The following is a 23,535-nucleotide window of genomic DNA, read 5'->3' on the forward strand; positions in this document are numbered from 1 at the left end:
TATATATATATTATAATAATATAATAATACAATATATAATATAATATAGTCCGAACAGTTCAATTTAACATTACCGATCCAATATTTCATATGCAACAATGTAAAAACACACCAACTTTAAAAAAGGAGATATAAACTATATTGAGCTTGCAACTAGGTGATCTTCCGTGCCTGAAGTTAATCTCTAATAATACCGTAACTTAATTTAGAAGGCGCGGTAGAGAAGCCTGCATAGCCCCAGACAATACGTAAACTGCCCGGGTTGTCCGTCGCTACCCAGACGTTTGAAATACATAGGCCTACAGAGAATACAAACTCAACGACCTCATCTTGGTCAAGGATATTATATATTATAAGCACGTTTGCGCTGAGCCGGCTAATATGTACACTAACTTTTTAAACTAATCATTAATTAGAAACAAAGTGTCATCGGTAAATGTATTTTTATATACGTAAGGAGATAGGCCTACATTTCTAAACCGTTTTGTGGCAGTTTTTTATGTGCATAATAATTGGTAAACGGTAAACATGGAATGTGTTACGGTGAAAAAAAAAACCAATTCAAACAGTGATTTGAACCTAGGCCTTTTTCATTTCATTTCATTCTTTATTTGGTCTTCTGATGTATTATCAGGAGCCTTTACAAACTAATGCATTGGGGCTTGGGAATTCGAATGCAATTAAAGGTACTTCACAATTTTTTATGCGGTACAACACTAGTACTCAACTCACAAACGTGGCACCACCTTAAGGGAATAGGTCTAATGTCCCCGTCTCTTATGGTAATCTTTGAGCATTATGCAGATTGACATTTCTGCAGAATTCTAAATCTGGAAATGGCTTGAAACCGAAGTGCTTCGAAGTCTTGCCAAATTTCCGGATACTAAATAAATATAAAAAATGTGCTAATATAATACGTGTGTATGTGGATTTACAATCTCTATTACGTATTACAACATGCCTGTAAGAGGCTATTGGGATTTTTTTTATAGGCTGTAAAGAGATACCGGTGTACCACACCCATTTCTATTACAGTCTACAACTTTAATTTCATCCAAGAAGAATCTTTAAACTTTTTGTTTTAATTTACGAAAGCTTTTCGTCTTGATTATTGTTGACATGGTGCCTTTTAATCTAAAATTTAATTTAAAAGGTTTTAAGGAATGGCCTGTTGGTCCATGGCAATCTGTGCGTTGATCGGCATCTCAACAGAAAAAAAAATTGAAAACAGCTTAAAAAATATGAATTTCAACGATCAAAGTGCCCAGAGGTCTTACCAAATTTCCGGCGGTTGCAATTTTTTTTTAGAGTAAAAAAAAAGTTTAATATGATACTGCGTGTGTATGAGGATTGTAAATAATCTTTTCAGATTAAATTAAGCCTAACGGAATTGAAAACCGTACGTCACTCCGGAGTATAGGTAGCCTGCACATGTTGGGATATTATACAAAAATAGGCATACAAATTCTGTATCATGGAGTGTATTAACCGAGCGTGTCTTTAAAGATGTATTGTCCCATGCTAAATACCAAAAAAATCATAAAAATATTTTTTGAAAATAACTTGCCCATTTTGAAGTAACATAAAAGTTATCAACTTGAACATAGAAATTAGTGTATTTAAAAAAAATGTCTACCCATCAGTTTGCAGCGAAAAATGATAGAAACACTTCCAGTCACTGGAAGTATTATTTTTATTATAATGTTTTGGTTTAAAAATCAGGGTACACATTTTTTTTTTAATTCAATAATTTTTATGCACAAGTTAATAATTTGTACCGGTATGCTATTGCTATATGAGTTTATTTCAAAATTATTTTTTATGATTTTTTGACATTAGCATACATCTTTAAATTCTTTTTGTTTCTTTGATATTTATGCACACGCTATCTTTGAGATGGGCTTCTCTTCGAGGTTATTTTTGCAAACTAAAGAGGAGACATCTTCTCAATATTAAACCCATTGGGCTTCTATTTCAGGTTTTACGGTCATTTTTACAGGGCGGCTCTCTACAATGATAGGCCTACCTGAAATTTGAGTGACAATAATTAATAAAAATTAACTAAGTTTATCAACGACTAAAATATAATACATAATACACGTATTAGCAAAACTTATAGCAGCTTTTTTTTAGAACCGTCATATTTTTTTAAATTACATTATGCAAATGTATCTACACGTTATATTAATAACGTGTCTAATTTTATTATATTTTTATGAATTTATTTATTCATTTTTTTTGTATTCATTCATATATATTATTCATGTCTACTTTTTTGTAGTTTTAACGTGGTGATTTATTGTACGATGTTATATTTTATTTATTAGAGGGCCCTGAACATCAGCCTTCCTTCGGGGAGCCTCTTTAAATATTTTTTTAAATAAAAATAAAAAATAAATAAAGTTAAAGTAGATCAATGATTCAATTAAATTCTGTTTATTAACTCATCAAAATACATATTAATAAAATTAACATCTCATGTTCACTTTGGATATGAGGGATTAAAAACAATTAGATGTCAGCTAGGGCGGAGCCACTTTATGAAGTACGGAGATTAATTTGTTTTGAATTATTGTCAAATGGCACGTGATGAATCCTATGGGATATTGTACATGAATCAGTTATAATATTTCGAAGGTCATCGCACATCACATTGAATTAAGATATCATTGAACTACAGCGGGCGCTCTACAATCTACATTAAAAAAAAGAACATCTAGGTGATGAAAGGAAATTCGAACATTTATTAATTAATAACGATGTAACAGCCTAATACATGATCGAATTCCTAGTATAATTATATTAATATTGAATAACTATTCTTCCAAGAACATTAACGGCTTGCATTTGGCGAATGAAAAAATGCCATTCCGTGAAATATTATTACTATTATCATTGTTGTTTTTTTTTTTGTAGAAAAATTGCAAGTCACAAAAAGGTTCTGTTTTCCGGAAGAGAAAAATATAAATAAGAGAATACACAGATATTATAGGGAAGTGGAGGTTTTAAAATCAGAATTAGCAAAATACAGGACAAACGAAACCAGTGACTAATTAATATAAAACCATTGTCCAGCATAAATTTGTGTTTTTGATACTTTGCGACATTCTTCTTTAAGAGATCATTATCTTACATTAAAAATGGATATGATTTAGGAAATTCTTATTATATATTAGATCATCACAATTACCGATGAACACCAGATACAGAGGAAATCGAATCTCTGAATATTCTTATATAATTATTTACAGAAGGAAACACATTATACAGAATGTGGATATAAACAATTAAGAAAGCAGGAACGATGACTTTGTGTTTAAATTTGAAAGTTTATTGTGCAATCAATCAACATGAATTAGTTATTTTTATTTTGTTTTTACATGCATGTACATTTAAAATGTGAAATTCGAATATTATTATAATATATAACTAATATTTCAAAACGATTTAATAAAATTAAGCTGCGACAGAGTGGTCATGTCTTCTTCCTAGATCGATCAATCACTACATTCAATTGAAATCCTAATAAAAAGTGCCATGAACCGAGGATGCATAAGCTAATAAGGTGGCCCAGAAACTAAACCTAAAACTACAGTAAACTACTACCTATTTTTATGTATTTTGTATATAAATTTGAATTCTCTTATATGTATTAATATATTTATATTTGTAACTGTTTTTAACTATAAATTTTTTATATTCAGTACTGTGATTTTAAAAGCTTGCCAGTTTTCGAATGCATTTCCTTCTTTTATTTTGGACAATAAATTACTTCAGTATTCAACTAGACTTATGAGGACTTTCAGATGATTTTTTTTTCAGTTTTTGTTTTAATGATAAGACAGGAGCTATATTTCCTGAGTTGGCTCCTTCCATATCACCTTCCTCAATAAAAGCATACGCTACCAACAATGCTACTACCGCCACCATAAGCATCCTCATCAACCATGGTACCGTCATAACCATCATTAAGGCCATCATAACCACATTAATTACCACAGGCATCAACATATAGTCATAACCATCTCCACCATCATCATCGTCAAGGCCGTTGACACCGCCGTCATCATCATCTGCATCATCATAAGATAACCACCATCCACATTTGTATCAGTACAACTGTACAAATTGTACTCAATTTAATCAATATTAAAATCCAAACATATTGTTCAACACTCTGCTACTTACTGGCAGTACCACCACTACTACCACCACCACCACCACCGCTGCCACCACCATAGTCATCACCAACACCATTCACCACCATTGGTACCATAATCACCACCATAACCATGAAGTACCACAGGCATCATCATATCGTTGTCACCCCATCCACCATCATCACCATCTTCGTCGCCCTTGCCGTCATCATCATCTTCATCATCATTGTCATCATCATAAGACAACCACCATTCACAACCACCATCCATCAATACAACATGTACTATTCTTAATCAACAGTAAATCTAAAACATTTCAATATCAAAATCAAAACATCTTTAGTGTTCAAAACAACAGAATATCCTTTAATCTGCTTTCCATATTTACATACACATCAATTGCATAGATCAGATCAATCACATCTTTCTACAATAACATTTATACTTTATTTATTTGTTTGATTTATAGAGCACATATACAAAGTATTTACTTGTATTTCTGTTTCTATTTTTCGAAAATATATTTAGTGCCAAATTTTCTCATACTCATTTTCATCCAACAGCAAGTAATTTAAGGCCTGTTAATACACTCCATTATACAGATTGATGTTACAGTGGCCTTATTTATTGTTTTATAGTAGTAATTCCCAAAATTTACAGCATTCATTTTATAAAGAAATCCCCTTCTTTACTGCAAAAATAGCTTCGAAAAGAAACCAATTTAAAAAAATGCCCATCCAAAGTTCTCAAAAACACAAGAAGCCCAGGGCTTCAATTTGAGGTTTTACAGTATATTGATTTACTCATGCAATGCACATTTCCTAGGTGTGTCTCCACCCATTAAATAAATAAATGGGTATTTGATAGTGGTGACATTGAATGTATAGTCTGTGCGTAATGCATTACAGCTAGGTATACTCCTCAGGGATTGGAAAAGGTTGCAATTTTTGCCAATTTGTCAAATTATAGATCCAATGACCAGAAGTAATAATAACATCACTTGGCAAAATGCAAGTCCTAAAATAATAATATTATTAATATTATTATAACACAGTGCCTCCAGCCTAATGATAATTTCACGAAATAAAAAAGTTCCCTCTTTATTTTCTTTCGGCTGTGATTGCAAACTCAAAAATTAATTGTATTCCATTCTATATACAAAATTAAAATTTTCACCAAGCTAGGTAACCACAAGGATGTAAAAGTGCAAGGTGTGCATTTAAAAATGATGTAAAAGGAAAAAGAAACATAACTGGAAAGTACAGTAAAACTTAAAGATTGTTATACCTTATCCTATACATTACTACCATTGAAAAACAAGGAAAAAGATCACCCCACTCCTCAAAAAAATCTTCACTACATTAACTTGCATTTCAGCCCTTCAGCTATAATATGGGGGTGGGGAGGCAGCAATATATTTGAATGAGGGATCCAAGGATCACATGAACATACAGGACTACCATTTAAATTTTTTTTTAAAGGGACCTCTTAGCCTGGCTGAACATTCCCCCAAATCTAATCATTTTACCACACTTGGAAAATAACCAAAGTCACACTCTTTCGCTGAGTGTTACTGTGGTAACTGCACATTGTACTCCTCATCTGTCTCAATACCAATCTCCTCCTGAAAAAAAAAACATTGCAATTAAAAAAAAAAACCTTCTTAATATGAGGTAAAGGTAGTCTTGTATTCCCACTGAATGCAAGGGAAATGTTTAATTTCTGTTCCTGAATAGTGCACGTTGGTTTAATGTTCTTGTCTTTAACCAGACAATCAAATTTTAGAAACAGAATGTGAAAAATGAGTAAATACTATTAAATTAATGTATTGTACTGGGTGAGTCCATCTAGGGGCTTCAATGGTATCGATTGGAAGGGCTCAGTCATTTAGGTTTATAAATGTCTAATCAAAAAAAAAAAAAAAAAAGATCTCATTCAATGGCTGTGTATATGTCAAACATTCTCATGGTCAATGACAGCCAAGTGTCTTCTAGTGGAACAAGTAACAAGTCCTCCAATATCAATGACATTGTTTTGTCATATTCTACCCTAGTGGCCCTGGGTTTCCTTTTAAGCCACGGAACTCAACCCACCAGTCTCCCTTTCTCGTCAGTAACTGGGAGAATGAGTGGAAGGAAAGATATTATTCTGTGTATGACATATAAATTAATCTTACATCCTCTTGACACACAGGTATAAGTGAAATAATAACAACAACAACTGTTGAAGTGTACTTTACAATGTATCACCTGAATGATGAAAACTCTATTACAGATAGATTTGACGTTGTTTTTAGAACTACATGGTACACATGAACTTGGCAACTGGTTCAGAGGGCGGGACAAATCAAACATGACACCCCGATTATAAGAAAAAACTCAACACTGACACCTGGTTGAAAATGTTAGTGCAGCTGAATTTGGCAGCTATGTTAATTAGACTATAGTATGCTAAACTTGACCTTTAAGTAATAGATCTAATTAATTAACCCTGACACCTGTATTATAAAGTGAGACTATATCTGACACCTGGATCAGTATTACTGCGCAGTGGAATTTGACAGTCATGCTAATTAGGTAAACTATATTACTCTGAACTTGACATTCAGTGTAGAGGTCAAGTGTTGTTAAGTTGATACCTGGGTTTGAGGGCAGGACTAGCTAGCCTTGACACCTGTAATTGCTAAACATCATGTGTAGTTAAAATTGACAACTGTATCTCAACAAGTCTAAACTTCAAACTTCCAGAAGTTTTTATTAAAATTGACTGCCAAATTAGGCGCCTGAAGTTGTTACAACTTAAAAACAATATTTCAGCAGAATATCTAGTATAACAGTCTAGTATTCAGGACCATAGCCAGGCCTGGTATACAACAAAACTATGCAGCAGTATACCAAATACTTACATATAAAGTCTTCTTAGTTTTTGGATAGCCTTCTAGGATGGCGTCAAGAATATCTTTTGTCTAAAACAGATTAAAAAAATTATAAGGTGAGATATTGAGGAAATAGTCTAATATAAACTCTTTCTCAATTAAAATCTCCTCTTAAAACTCATCTTCTTTCATGAACGAGAGTGCTATATAAATGTTAAAATATCATTATTTGAGTTGAACAAATATATCGCTTGATTTTTCACTCTCATAATGAAGGAGAATATGTATTAAATGACCTAACGATTGAATATACCAATCCACAAGAATAATGTTGAATATTTCGTCGTATCAACGACACATCAGCAACTGAGACAGAAATTAGGCAGGCCAGGTCTTATATACTGTGCTAATAAGCTGACAGGTGTTGGAAAGTATTGAAAAAAAAAAAAAAATATATAAAAAAAAATTTTTTTTAAATTAGGTAATAAGGAAAGTGTCACTAGGCTCATTCTTACGGTTTATAGAGGGCCTAATGCGATTGATACATTGTGCTTCCAACACACGAAGGCGCAATTCATCTTCAGGCGCTCTTCTGACGATGGAAACCAAGATATCGGGGTTTTTCACGGCAGGATGAGATTCACCAAAGTGCGCGCTGAGTGCAGAGGTGGAGCTGTGTTTACGAGCCGACGCGAGATGTTCAATCACCCTAATAGTGGAACCAACATATTCTTGATGACAAATCCGGCAGTGAATCTTATAAACCACGTAAGAAGATGAGCAGATGTTGTTTTTTAAAGGACATCGGGCTAGGATACATCCAAGATCAGGCTTACGAGCTTTAGTGAATTGAGAAATGGCGTATGGACGGGGATTAACCACTCTAGCATTGATGTTATTTCGCTTAAGGGCTAACCGTATCTGGGTATTAAGTTGATCACTGACAAAGGGAATTTTAAGGGTGAAGTTAAAGTCTGTAAAAGCCCGAGGTTTATTCGCAGTGTGAGCGGGAGGGTTCAACCAGTGGCGGGGATATCCATTGTTCATAAGTTTATGGTTTAAAATCCCAATCCGTTCGTCCACAAATTCTGCTGTACATAATTTACCAATTCTTTTGTATTCATTAATAACCACTGCTTTTTTAATAGAAAGGGAATGGTGCGATTTGTAATGCAAAATTTTTTTTTTTTTCTCAATACTTTCCAACACCTGTCAGCTTATTAGCACAGTATATAAGACCTGGCCTGCCTAATTCCTGTCTCAGTTGCTGATGTGTCGTTGATACGACGAAATATACAACATTATTCTTGTGGATTGGTATATTCACTCTTTAGGTCATTTAATACGCAATATCATTATTATTTATTATACTGTAGATATGGTATAAGGTTAATCTGGTGGTAGCCACTGTGTGTGCGCTGAACAGTGGAGATCTTGTGTTTCAGCTGGAGGGCTGAAATACAAGTTACAATAGTGCACAGTCTTTGGGATGAGACGCTTAAGCCACTTATGGCCCATGCGCACGTTAAAGAACGCAGTACAGTCTTCGGAAAGAGTAGGGGAGTCTCCCCGTGTACTGCCCAATCACCACCAAAAGGACCCCACTGGCAAATAAGTCTTCTTCCAGACTTTCGTGGGCTATCCTTGGTGTTTACACCAAATAAATTCAACCTAATAATAAATAAATCAAACACATTGGCCATACAGATGTGGTGAGGTCATGAAGATGAGGTGGGGCAATGGCAGTGCCAGCTAGGTTGTAGGGGGCACAGGATCCCAGTCATGGAATCATGGATCCTCTTTCTTCGCAAAAGTCACTAATTTTGTCCGGGAACACTGCTTTAAAAATGCATTTTAAAATAATTATTATATTACCATCAATAATGTCATTACTTTGTTATAACTATATTACTATCTATTACTTCATTATTTTATTATTACAATTATTATTACCAGTTATCTTCTTTATTTTGTAATGATACATATATCAACCTTCTTTTTGTTCATTATTAGGCCAAATAAAAAAAATTATTGTGTTGGTCACGCCCGACCGACCCAAAATATACAAAATTGAGTTTCAGCATTTTATTTATTTTTTTTTTTTGGACTACAATGAAAATTGTTTTTTAATGAGCTAAAAAGGCTGGAATAAGACTATCTTGGTAGATAGTAGAGGTAATGCGACAGTGTTATGCAATTGTTTTGCTTTTAAATACAGATTTTAAAATGGTTTTTAAGAATTTTTGTGTATTTTCTAATTTTTAGGCATAAATATATTTGTGGGGAAAAAAATTAAAAACATTTTTCCAAATGACCTACCCATTTTTTGGATTTTCCCGTGGTCAACACAAGAACTTTTTTTTGGCCTTATATAACATTATTTTTATTAACTTAATTATTTATTACATTACTATAACTTTTATTACTTTTTTATAAGCATCAGCTTTTACTTTCCTATATAATAAAAATAATATATATGATCAATTTTTTTAAAAAGAAGGCATACGTTCAGCAACAAACTTAACCTAAATTGATCGTGAGAATAAAATATTAATGAGATTTATAAATTATGAAGGTTTAGTAAGGCGAAGGATGTTTAGAAGGCTGGGAAAACCAGATTACTGATTTCCGCGGCAGACTCCATACTTGAATCAAATATATCCCACAAGGCAACATGTCTCACAATACGTTCAAGGTGAAGATAATTGTAGTATTAACTTTAATTAGCAACAGAGTCATCAAGCTATACAATAGTATATGGCATCATTATCATCAAGGGAATTCACTCAACTCTTTCAGTTATTCTTCGTTTATATGAAATTCATAAAGAATTATAAACTAGAAGTGACAATTTGTATAAACAACGAAAATCAGGAACAGAAAGCCATTTTGTATAAATTTAGCTCACATTTTGAACTCAAAAGTTAAAATATAAACACTGTATAAATTGTGTTTGTATATGACAATTGTGCTTTCCAAAACTTTCTACAATTGCAATGATTTTCATTTAATTATTACTTTTGAAGGCTGTTTCTGTAGTTGGTACTGGGGCACCTCAAGGTTGCGTATTATCTTTTTTAACTTTATACTAACGATTTTATTTCGGACACTCATGTCTGCTGCCACTGGGTATGCCAGGACACCACTATAACTGGTTTTATTAATGACAATGAGATTATTGATAAGGAATATCTTAGTAACTTTGGGTCTTGGTGTATTGATAACTATTTTAATTTTAAGGAGATTATACTTGGCTTACACTCTGTAACAAACACAAGATTTTTAAAATACTGAAAACTGCAAAAAGAATTATCAAAACTGACTTAGATGGTATTGATAATATGTATAGCAAGACAGTATTAATATGTAAATTAGATCGATCATTAATGATGCTTCACATCCTTTAAACTCATATTATTTAAAAAACAACACAGGCAAATCTGACCTTTGAAATGTAAAACATTTAGATGTAGCAACTCATTTCTACATGGCTCTACTTTTGTATTTATAACAACTTTAGTAGATAGTCATCATATATGCCTATCTCTATGTTTATATCAAACCTACAATATTTTTGCGATTTTAGATTAAGTGACAATAAGCAATTTCAGGTTATTCTGTATACAATATATATTCTTTTTAAATGTTCTGGTATAAATATATATATATATATATATATTAGTATCAGAGTTTTTTATGTTCTATTGTTAAAATTAATGTTATTATTACATATTTTATTAATTCATTGTACTGTATTACCACCTGAACACAAATTTCGACTGTATCTCGTATTGTTGACAATAAATTTTCCTTGATTTTTCTACATGCAATTAAAATTTGATGTTTGTCTTGTTTTTACATATCATAAAAACTGATTTTAATGTTTGTATTTTTTCTATTTGTAGGAGATTTTTCAGTAGACCCTGGAATAAAAATGTTCATACACACAAGGAATATCAAACATTTCAATAACTCTTCAGGTGACAAATTTGGATAATTTGTTATTTACATTTTGCCAAGTTCTATATAATTTATGTAACTAAATTTGAAGATGCCATTATTGCATTGTATGTTTATATTATTTGAATTTATCACAAACTACTACCGAACACTAACTATTCGGGTGACACATTTAGATATAAATTTGTTACCTTCATTTTGCCGAATTCTGTATAATTTATGTATCTATGTAAATTTGAAGATGCCATTATTGCATTCTATGTTGAAATTATTAGAATTTTCTTTTCTTTCTATGATCAGTATAAAGTATTATCGTACCCAATCTTGCATTTTTTTGTTGCGGTAATTTGATCCATAAAAAGAACTTGACTAATTACCACGATTTTTAGATAATAACCAGAATATCCAAATAAATTTCTCTATTAATTAACTTCAGTGAATCATAAATTATAAAATAAACAAAAACTTTGTCCAGATATCAACACTGTTTGTCAAAATGCCAAAAGTTTCCTTTTACTGATTTACAGATTTTTTTTTTGTATATCTAGTATACAGTAATTCAGTATTTCCTTTTTCATAAGCATGAGAACATTACTTGCCACTTCAGTTTATAAAAAAAAGTGTCTTTTTTATTCATGTACAATTCTTTTTTATTATGTTCTATATTCCTGGCTGAATAAAGAATTAATGAATGAATTAGTTTTGTTCAGAATCAGTGATGTAATGTAGTTAGATTTTGCTTTATATTGAAGTCTCAAAGCGCTTGAGGCATGGACCCGCATGTACAGACTGCCTTCTCCCCTAATGTTCACTTTGTGTCTGAGCTACCCATAAACTGGTACCAGCTACTTTCACCTGTACATAACAGGGGCTGCATGGACCAGTAAACAGGGGTCACCCTCTACTTGTCTTGAAAGATTTACTGGGTACTTTAAAGCGTACATGAGCAAATTGTGTACACTGGACCTATCGTTCCTTATCTGGGAAGGCTTATTGCTCCCCCATCAAAACCATATACAAGTGTGCAGCTTGAACCATACTGTACAGAGCAAAATGACTCTCAGAATGACAGGATTGAATTAGGTTTGCATTTAAGAAGAAATAATTATTAAATGCTTAAAAGTTAAGTTTATTATATAATCATAAATATATATATATTTCATTTAATATTTATACTCTAATTGCATTAGTTTCCATATATTCAGGTCATTTTGTAAATTCACATTCATCCTGCTATCCTGTTAAAATATAAAATTCCTGAGCTTTAAATTTTGTGATTGTCTGTAATGCAGTTCATAACCAAAAGTCAAATTCTCCATACCAAGCATTTGTACATCAGAGACAGCGAGGTGGACTCTTACCTCTACTAGATGGAGATGACCTACATGACATTGGTGAGATAGAAAGCACATCAGAGAAAAAGATAAAGGATGGAGAGGGTTACCCATCATAGAATAACTAAAATAAGGTAACATGGTAAGCAGTAAAAGAGCAAAATATTCTATTTAGTTCTGATCATTCTTTCTATGTCTTACCATTATCTGTAGGCCATACCATTAAATACAAAAATACCTACCATTAATTGTGGGTTGTACCATGGTTACGATATGGTTGTTTTAAACCATAACAATATTTTTTGGGTATAGGTGAAGAATGTAGGGGAATGAGCTATCAACCCATCGTAATTAGCCTCGGCATTGTGTGGTAGGGTAGCCTACCCAGTAGTGAACCGGGTACCCATTTATACTCTTGGGAGGAGAGAGACAAATGTTGGTAAAGTGCCTTGTCCAAGAACGCAAGAGAAATGCACAGCGATGGTTTGAAAACCCAACCTCAGTGGCGTATCTAGGGGAGGGCGCGGGGGCGCACACCCCCAAAAATTTACTCGTGCTACCCCAGTCTCCCCCCAAAAAAATCACGGTCAAGTAGTTAAAAATCACCTAAAATCACCATATTTGGGGAATTAGCGCCCCTCAACTGATCATCGAGCACCCCCCACTTCACCTTCGCGCCTCACATCAGCCCCCACCCCCATTTCAAACTTCTACATACGCCATTGCCCAACCTCGAGGTTTAGAGATCGAAACGCAACCGCTGCGCCAACCGCTCCCACTTTTCGCTCATTTATTGATATACCATTTTTTAGACCGCACCATTCATAAGCCTGTTTATACTTCAACGATAACGATAAAAAAGATAAAAAGCAATTGTTCGTATAGAAAATAAAAGAAATAAGAGAAGTTTTTACACTAGAAAGATTTATTAACGATTTATCAGTTTTGCGATAACAAAATATTTTGACAAATCAAATCAGATGATGTCATAATCATGAAAAAACATTAAAATCGTAGTAGTAGTAACGATTTTATTGTTTTAACATGATTATGACGTCATCTGATTTGATTTGTTAAAATATTTTGTTATCGTATACACGATAAATCGTTATCGAATCATCCTAGTGTAAAAACTTCTCTTATTTCTTTTGTTTTCTATATGAACAATCGCTTTTTATCTTTTTTATCATTATCGTTGATGTATAAACAGGCCTTTAACGTCTTACCATTCTTTTCCTTTTCCTCCAGTGCTTCATATTCTTTGAATGCAAGTTATAAATTGCTTCTTTCTCCTTCTCCGTCACATGATTGCCTGCTGATTTCAGACTCTTCAGTTTATCTTCACCATGCTTTATCTATTGTAAATATAGGAATTTCTAATGCTTTGATCAATATACAAATGGCTTTCTACAAATCTGCCTTTTCACTTATTCATTAAAAATACTTAATATATTTACAGTATCTGCATTTTTTGCCTCAGAAATATTTCCTGTGTAGATTCTCAATATCCTACTAGTGAATAATTGCATTACTTTAAGGTTCACTGCATATAATTAAGTTCACCATATAAGCACATAATTGCATCTTCTGTTTGATTGATTATTAAACCAAGCACAATGAATGTAAACTTAATGTGAGCTTTCATCAATGTTAACACCATGACTTGCAATAAGTTTACATCAAAGATATTACAAACACAAGATAAAATTTTTCAGAGAAAAAAAACTCTTCTACCGAAATGCATGGTGGGAATACAAACACTAGGGCGCCGCGTATGGCTGGATGTAAAAAACTTCTGTCAACCTTACATCAACCGTAACGGTGAATACATAAACTCCTTTTGCAGAGGTAGACAAGTAGGCATAAATAAACCAAAAGAATAAATTGACAGACACATGTTATCAACACTTGTAACACTGCCAATGGAATATAATTTCTGAGTTTTCCAGACAATAAAATTATCTTGAACCTTGAGAATCGTATTACTGGACTCTGATAAGTAATAATGTTTCCATCATTAGCGGAAAGAAAAAGGGCGCCGCATACGTATAGATTTACTTAGCAACAGAAGGGTGCCATGTATGTCTGGACCAAGTATAGATAAAGTTGCATTAATAAAAAGTTAAGGGCGCCGCGCATGTCTGGAACATTTTTTGCTATGCGAGTGCTCTATCTTGTGTTTCTAGTATCTTTGGTTTACATCAATTCTGTTTGGTTTAATTACTAATCAAACAGTTGTACAATTATAAAAAGCAAAGCAGACGAAATTAATCAAATGTACTGTATTCAAGTTTAATTACTATTAAATTAACAAATCTATTCAAGTTATTGATGTTTTAACAACTGCTATATTTGATTCACAATAACTGCACTTACCTTCTGAGATAAATCAGTAATTTTAATTTTGGCATCCTCTGTGCTAATGGATGAGTTGAGGCTAGAGAGAACTGTTGAAATATTAAAAAAAAAAAAAACATGTTAATGTGGAGCTTACAGCCAGGCTCAGTTGACACAAAAATGATGTTTTACAAAAAAGTTTCGGAATGTTTAATGAGATACAAAAAAACTGGGGGAAAGAGACATAACCATCCCTTTTTCCACCTGCTCCCTCAACCCAGTTTTTAAATATTCAAAAACCCTTTCATAATTCCGTTCCAAGTTTTTCGTAAAACACCCTTTTCGTGTCAAAATTGTTTTTTCCTTCAGAGCATGGCTTTAAAAACATAAGACAAACCATTCAGCTAATTCAAACGACACACTTAAGATGCCATTCACCAACTAGCTATTAATACTACTGAAACTAGGAAAACTATAAATTCACAATTAAGGTGCCAACTATATGCAGTCATCATGCTAAAATCAAGTAATATTAAATGATGATAGGCGAGGTAATTGGCATAAATGATGTCAAGAAATGGTGACTTGGAGAAACTTCAAGTCAATTATCAGTACTAATAATGAACAAGGACGTGTTCCAAGGCCAGGTTCACTAGGAGATGTCCCATCAAGGAGCGAAGTTCAATGCTGCCTGCGGTACCGACTGCTTTCCCAGCCATGTCAGCATGGAAAGGAAAGACATGCTTTCAGTTAAGGAAATCACATTTAGCATATTATACTAGATATGTCAATGTGAAATTTTCCATTAGGAATTTGAAGTTCAAGGAAGTGTATATGAAATAAAATGGGTTTAAATCGCATTGATCCTCATCTTACCCATCACAAATGACAAGAAGATCCTAAAAGTAGTAGAAGCAACCCTATATCTATCTACATGCTTATTAGCTATGCAGTCTCCTTTCATTATGTTTTAGTTAATGTTTGTGTTTTACCATAGTTAATTTTATTATCTTATTTGATAAATTTATTGCATTTTCTCAACTGCAGACCCGTCACCAAGTATTCACTTGGTAAATTTGTGACCCAACAGAACCCATTTAAGTTTCTTTAAAAGATATTTCTGTCAGCATGGAAGAATTTTAGATTATGCTTTAGAGGCTAAAATATTTCCATGTATGCTTTGAGTGACCCTTTAATTTATTTGCCAGTTTCTAGCTGAAAAAAAAAAAAAAAAATCTTGTAATCTCGAAAGCTCCGGTGATATTATAGTGGCCCTAATGGCCGCCCATACAGAAAGATCTATTAATTAATCAGCCGAGTGATTCTAGTGGCCCTAACAGTCACCCATACAAAAAAGATCTAATAATTAATCAATCAGCAGTGTACTGTACTACTAGAGCTCCTCATCTGAGCTAAAAATTGTTTTAATAGTAGATGAAGAGGTCATCATGTTGTACACATGACTGAGCCATTGCAGTGACTACATAGGATGGATAATGGACATTTCTGCTAAGCCCTGCTCCTTTAATATTGTTGCTTAGGTCCCTCAAATGACAAGTGTTCAAAAATATACAAGCATGTGCGTTTGAAGGGGCAACATTTTTTGCTTGTTAGACACATACGCATTCCTGATCCTGTTCTAGCTACACTCAGGGAAGGCCCATGACTAGATCAAAATCTTGTGTCTACAATATTAGACTTCTTATCCTGCCATACACTCAAAAAGTTCACTTTGTACACACAGCCATTAGAGTATAATGTACACATGACCAACAAATTAAAATCCCATATGAGGGATGAGGCTTTTACTATTAGAGTTAAATGCCTTAGCCCGGGACCAGTGGCGTAACAAAGAGGCCTGATGCCACTCGTTAAGGATACTTCGAGGACTACTGCACAACCATGTGAGCTGAGTCCAGGTAGATCCCAGTTTGGTACATGACAAACCCATCGCCACCTTGCCTTGTTTTCGACGTTTTCGGTATATTTTTAAGTTTTTGACACATTTTATTTAAAAAGGACAGCTAGTTGAATAAAGGCAAAAAGGAAGTACTGTACTGGTGAATGTCCTGGGGCCAAGTCTGGTGAACATGCCTTTAGCCAGTGGGTGCTCATAGCTGTTATACCACTGGCTAGTAAAAGCATATTATATTCATGGTATATTTATTCAACACTAAAAGGAAAAAGAAATTTGACATACTGTAAAGTGAATTGTACTCTTGGCTAAATTCCTCAATATTTACAATCAATTATAACAATTAAAATTATGAAATGGACATTTAAAATTCACTAATAAAAATTAAAAACATTACAGTTGTCATTAAATTATTGCACATGTTATGATTAATATTATTATTTCAAATGTAACTAAGGAATTATTTGAAAGAATTTCTTCTATTTTAGTGGAATCACCAATAAACAACTCCCATGTTAATTTCATAAATTATATATCAAACGACGTATAATTTAACACTATTTAATTACTCTCTTCTAGACAAAATATTGAATCCAAATTTTACAGATTTTTCTTTTTGCCTTTTTCTTTTCAATTTTGTTGTAAGTCTTAAGCTATTTTGTTTTTGACGCAGTAGTTTTATATTTATGTACATATTGTTTTTCTTTTACTCATTGTTTTGTCCTAAGTTCTACGTCACTAAAAGTGTTATCACGCAAAAGACAGAAATAAAAAAATATTATTCTAGAATTAAAATCAGCAATTAAACAGGTTGTATATATAAAACAAAAACAATGGACAGATATTACATGATATACAGTTAAACTTGCCTATTAAATTTGACTTTGCCTATTAAGTCGTTCCAATTTTACATGCCAAATTTTTGTTTTCCATTATTTAACAATCTGTAAAGTCAAACAATGTTTCAATGGCATTTTGGATTCAACTTAATAGGCAAGTTCAACTGTACAACATTAATCCACAAGGTTTAACTAGTACCAAAGAAAGTTTAAATATCTTTAAAAACATGCGATCAGGGAGAAGTTAAAAATATTTTTTACATCTCCCTGCTGTAATTTTGAGTGTCATAATATTTTGTAATCTTGAACATTATAGGTGGTTACGTGGGTGCAAAGAACAAGGTATAAAAATAATTTGTATTATTATTTAATATTATTTTTATATTATTTATGTATTTGATTATTACCATCAGTAAATATTAGTTGCTATTAATAAAAATATTGATGACTTATATGACTAAAATAGATCCCACATGTACTATTCTGTAAGGCAAAACATGGACATTCTTCTTAAACCTGTGATATAGAAATTATGAAATCTATTTCTTATGACAATCAGAATGACTCAGAGTTAAGAGCTAAGCCGATGCAAGAGAACAAATCCCTGGACAAGATGACTCAAGCTTTGGTATGGAGCAGCTCAATTACGCCGTTTCAGCAGTGAACGATCGATCAAAGACCGGTTAATGTTTTCAAGAGAGCATGATAACTGTGGGTTGGAAATCATAAATGGCTGACTAGTAGATTATGCCTGAATTAGAGCAGATGCTTAATAATTCAATAAAATGACAACTGCTATTTTATTCTAACTTCATTCTTTTTAAATTCTTTTTCAAATTGATTTGTTTAATGTTCTATTTTGTTGAGTCAATATTTGTAAAAATTGAATATGTTTCTTGTCTGTATAACAATTTTCATGTCAAATGCCCCAAATTTGATTGTATGAATTTGTTTAATACATTAATCAGTTTGTTTCTCATTTATGTGGTGTTGCTAAATCTGTCTTCTTCAAGGTTTTGATGTGCGTCTGTTTTTGTGGGTTCAAGTGAGGAACAAAGAGGGTTTGAAATGAAATGATTTTAAATTGTCTATTTGTGATACACTGTGCGTGTTGAGTTAAACTAAATTTTCAATATTTAAATGTTCACTTTTCTAAGTTTTTTTTTTGGTCTATCCTCCTTTTTTATGTTTTTAATTTTTACATTTCAACTCATATATACAATAGACAAATGTACTATACTGTAACAATACAAAAATGTTCATAATTCACAACACTTATGTGTTTATAACTCAATATAAAACAAAATTAAAAGACAAATTAATTGCATTTCATAAAATAATTTTTTTTATGAGAAAAATTGTATTTTCAAGTTATTAGCTTTACAAATTGAAATTAGAATGATGTAATTATTTTTAATTAATTAACGGATGTATGAATCCGCCAAAACATCTGTGTATTATCATTGAAAATTAATAAATTATTTTGTCCCCTTAAATTAAACTTAATTAATGATTAACTGATTTTTTTAAAGGTTTTCCACATATTTTGCGCATTGGATTAATAAACTTCAAAATAAAAATTGAATTGTTAAGGGGTCATGATAGAGGCATTCCAGTCGTGGACCATTTTTAACCAATTCTACCACCACGTACAACCAGAAATATAAAACATCAAACATCAAGCCCAAAGGTACAGTAACAGCAGTGAATACAACCACAAGGCAAGAGTGGGCAGCTATGGCTGGACAAAATTTAATGCTGTATATAGACTCGATATGAAGAAGAATTGAAAATTATGACATCATTTTTTTTGCCAATTTACAGTCTATGCAAAAATAATATAGTTGCATATAATTTTTGTTGATTCAAATTGATTCAATTGACCCATAAGTTGGTTGGCAATGGGATTTTCATAGTGAAAAAGCTATATGTCAGCAAATACTTAGCTGTTGCTGATCTTAAATTAGCAATTTAAATTTAAATGAAATTTTGAGTGGCTCTCCAGATCACAACAGACAGTCACATCTTTAAAATTGAAATGCAGATCAAATTCAATATTAATAATTATAAAACAAGTAAAAAAGGTTGTAATCAGTTATAAATAATTATAAATCGTGCTGTTACTGATAATTTATGAACTATAATTAATAAACCAGTTTACCTAGTGAAGAATGATTGTTAAGCAACAACTGTCTATAAATAACCTTGACCATTGGTACTTCAAATGATTAGCAGTTGTGAGAATATGAGAGAGGTACTGTATCAATTTCTTATACACATCACTCAACTGAATTAAGCCCAACAGAAAACAGAGAAGCTTCTCACTTTGCTTTCAATCAAGCGTTGAAAAGCAAAAATTTGATTCTTAGCAGGCCCGTAACCCAGTGGTGGCTCCAGAATTTGCAAACGATGGTCTGACATATAAAACTGCGGGGTCGAAACCAAGGGGCCGACTGGAGCGCGACCAGGTCCCGGAGGGATGGTTTTATAGCTTAGTATGTTCCAAAATTGTGTTTTTAGACCACAGTATTAGGGACTAGCAATCAAAATTCTTTTTTGGATAGGCAGATTAATAATTTTGGTCCGAAGACCCTGTCATGGCATAGGGCAATGGGAGGTCCATGCCCATCCAATGTAGGAAAAATGCACCCCCCCCCCCCACTGGCGCCACCACTGTCATAACCGGGTGAGAAGTTAAAATAAAATACTACTACAATAGTAAACTGGTCAACAAGGGGGATTTGGGCAGGGACAGGGATGTATTTTGCTAAACAGTGGCTTCTTTGTGGTATTTTTTACAAATATAATCATATAAGTTCAATTCGAACAATTCACAGATTTAAAAGTTTTCATGATGCACTGTTAATTTTACTACTGTTAACACGTACCGTACATTATTTAAAACTGAAAACTATTCCACTCCACATAGGCATATATTACTGCTAGTTTAACGAACGCCGTTTGTGTGAACACTTTGGAATTTTAATCCGTGGACTAGCTTACGCCTGGCGTAAGCCACGCCAGTCTTACGCCGTGTGTGTGAACACAGCCTTAACCATGCTACACTTATGTCCTTGTAGTTACTACAAGAAGCAAAACATGTATTTCAACTAGACCCAAGGCTAGTCCGAAGTAATTATGATGAAAAACAACCCACATAAATGTTGACAGCATTCTGAAGCAGAAGAGGAACAAAACCTGTATGTCAGCAATACTTCTAAAATGACTGACTAACCATGAGTATGGTGAATTTCATGTAGTTGCATATCAAGTAAATTTTGTTTATGCATTTCCGATTAACTGAAATCTACGAAACTATTTTTGATTCTTTTCAATGACATGCAAATGCCTTCATGCTGTAGGTCAATTTTGAATTGTTGTGATTACATTTTTTTTTTAGTAGGAGACACTTTTTTTATACCTTGTTGAAAAAAGAGGAGGGCAGAAAAAATATCAAAATTAAATTTTGTTTTCTTATTTAGTAAATAGTTTTGCCAAAACATCCAAATGGAGGATAAAATAAAAACAACATTTTATTGGTGAATGTAAACAGTGTAGTATATAGGATGGTTAAATGATATACATTTTACATTAGGAAGAAATATATCTTTAATTTTGGAGATTTCAACTTCTATTTTTTCTGAAATTTTGTTTTTCTGTGGTGGTGGGTATGCTAATTGGCCAAAAATAAAATTTTATTTTTATTCAAAATCATCTTAATTGGCGGACGGTGGGTTCACTAAACAAGGTATAAAAAAGTCTCACCCTAGTGCATGAAATGTACTTAATTTGGTTACATTTCCATGTACTTTTTCATTTATTTAGATTGTCATATACCTTTTGATTTGGATAGTTTTTGATAATGTTGCTAGACATTTATTTTGCTAAGAATATCTCTGCCAAGATTTCAAACATTTCATTTACTCATATCACGATCATAGCAGTTTGGCCTTGCCCAGACTAAGTAGCCTACGCTAAGGTAGCTACGTTATTCTCTGAAGCCAAATGTGCCACGACGTTACTCATTGACCCATTTTTCATTGGGGTTAAAATGCTGATTAGTAGCTTAAATTAGCAATTAATATCTCCTTATGGAATATATGTTTAGTAAGTCTATACTGTAGTTTTAATAACTTTTCCTTTTTTAAATCATTGTTTGAAATTTTTTTATAAAGTAATTTGATTTGCCTGAATACATATTGATAAAATATACGTTTTGATGTTATTCATTCCTGATAATAACTACATAAAAATGACACATTACTGTAATGTGTCAGAGTAGCAAAGTGTTTTTAACCACAATTACGAAATGGGTGTGCCACTTAAGATCAAAATAAGCATGGCAACAACAGGAATACTGTATAAGCAAAATGAATCTATGATTCTAAAATAAAAAATGATTCTATGGAGGTTGAAATGGAATGTTGTAGTTGTGTTCTTGGTTTTAACATTTATAAAATTGTATATTTTAGTATATTTGTTAAATCTTTGGATTTATTGTAATCTTAATTCTCTTTTATCTCAGCAGTGACATCATCCTTTGTCTGATTTCAATGGATACTACTTGAGGATAGTACTTCATATTTATACAATATAACATAAAATTTTGAAGAAAAAAGATAAAATACAATCATAAAACTACAAGCATTTGCAAATTTGATTAAAAGCAATTGAAATATTGGGATTTACAATAGGAAATACATTAATCCATTTAGATTAGGTAATTAGCTGATACATCAGGCTTACCTAATTAATTAATTACAAACGAACACCGACCACAGACAATTAATGAATCATCATCAATAGGCACTGTTATAAACATAAGTAGGTCAAACTAAATACTAAATTTCATCATTATTCATGCTCTGTTTGAAAGACAGGATGAGTTAAGAGCAGATAAACAGATTCTTTTTTGTTGTGTCATCCAATTTTTGTACCAAAATTGCTTTATGTACCAAAATGGCTTTATGTACCAATGATCAGCAGCGTAGGTAGGTGCAACGGGCCACAATGCAAACGTAGAAGAGGCCTAGGCATGAGCTGTGGCTTGGGTGCTGCCAATTGCACTCTAGGGTCCACGGCCCCTGTGGTTTAGGGAAGCCCTACAGATGCTCCAATGTTTAAATTTTTACGAGCTGTATTTCAAATTTAAAGAATGAAAATTTCAGAACTATACTGATTATTACGGTTTCAGAACATTCATCGTAATAAATGCTTCTTTCTCTCCCACCCCTATTGGCCTACTCTAGTAAATAATAATCGTAATTGGATAGCTTCATATTTCAGATAGTTAAAAAAATAAGCAAAAAAATCGGTGGCACGGGATAAACAACTGAAATGAACACAGTAATCAACAATTTGTACCCCAATAAAACCTTGAGGGGCTTGCCATGGCCTTTCTTCAAATAATATTAAGTTGGAAAAAATTTTAATTACTATATTATTTTTATGCCTATTATGAAATGGGCCCTTATAGCCTCAGCCCTTGCACAGTCTGCACTGCCTATCCCTACGCCACTGCCGATGATTTCTAACACAGTTTGTGGATTCTTGTACTTATCTTCTTGTTAGCCATTAATTTGAGAAGTTCTTTGAACAGAAGAGTGGGTTGATCATTTGGCACTATTTTTATGAATTTAATTTTTACTTATTTTGTAACTGTACTAATAATCGTATTATGAATATTATTTTTTTTATAATTATATTTATATATTTATTATCCTTATAATTATTAATAACATTATCATCATCATTATTATTAATTATATTTATATTATTATAAATATTTCATAAAATAAGGACTTCAATGTTTTTTATATTTATCAAATCCTTCTACATGCATGGGACAGTTAATTAAAAAAGTTGGAGTTATATGCTAAAAAAAAAAAAACCACTTTACCGAGTAAATGATTTGATTATGTATGATATTGAAATAAATATTGTATATACACTGTCTTATACCCATTTCACACTGATGCTATTTTGCAAATACTAACAACTTGTAACAAGTTGTAACCAGGTTTGGATGAGTATGAAAGCAAATCCTTGTAAAACTCAGGGGACCCCTGTTAAATCTCGGAACAAAAACAAACCATCGCGAGGCCTGTTTTTTTCC

The 23,535-nt window shown here is 32.5% G+C and overlaps 1 protein-coding gene across 2 annotated transcripts in view; it reads right to left on the minus strand.

The window, feature by feature from the left end:
* Window positions 1–4,498: 4,498 nt before the first annotated feature.
* Window positions 4,499–23,535, minus strand: part of LOC117102940 (homologous-pairing protein 2 homolog) — a 40,730-nt gene continuing 21,693 nt past the window's right edge. For both annotated transcript variants that reach the window (XM_033243400.1, XM_033243401.1), the window contains 4 exons: window positions 14,706–14,776; window positions 13,556–13,684; window positions 7,066–7,125; window positions 4,499–5,784 (listed from right to left, as the gene is read on the minus strand). In XM_033243400.1, the coding sequence (XP_033099291.1) occupies window positions 5,731–5,784; window positions 7,066–7,125; window positions 13,556–13,684; window positions 14,706–14,776 (314 nt within the window). In that variant the 3' untranslated portion in view covers window positions 4,499–5,730. The remainder of the gene's footprint in view (window positions 5,785–7,065; window positions 7,126–13,555; window positions 13,685–14,705; window positions 14,777–23,535) is intronic.

This window comes from Anneissia japonica, unplaced genomic scaffold, assembly GCF_011630105.1.
Source record: "Anneissia japonica isolate Jap-2015-1 unplaced genomic scaffold, ASM1163010v1 scaffold1053_len387728_cov195, whole genome shotgun sequence".
In the NCBI taxonomy this organism is placed as follows: Eukaryota; Metazoa; Echinodermata; class Crinoidea; order Comatulida; family Comatulidae; genus Anneissia; species Anneissia japonica.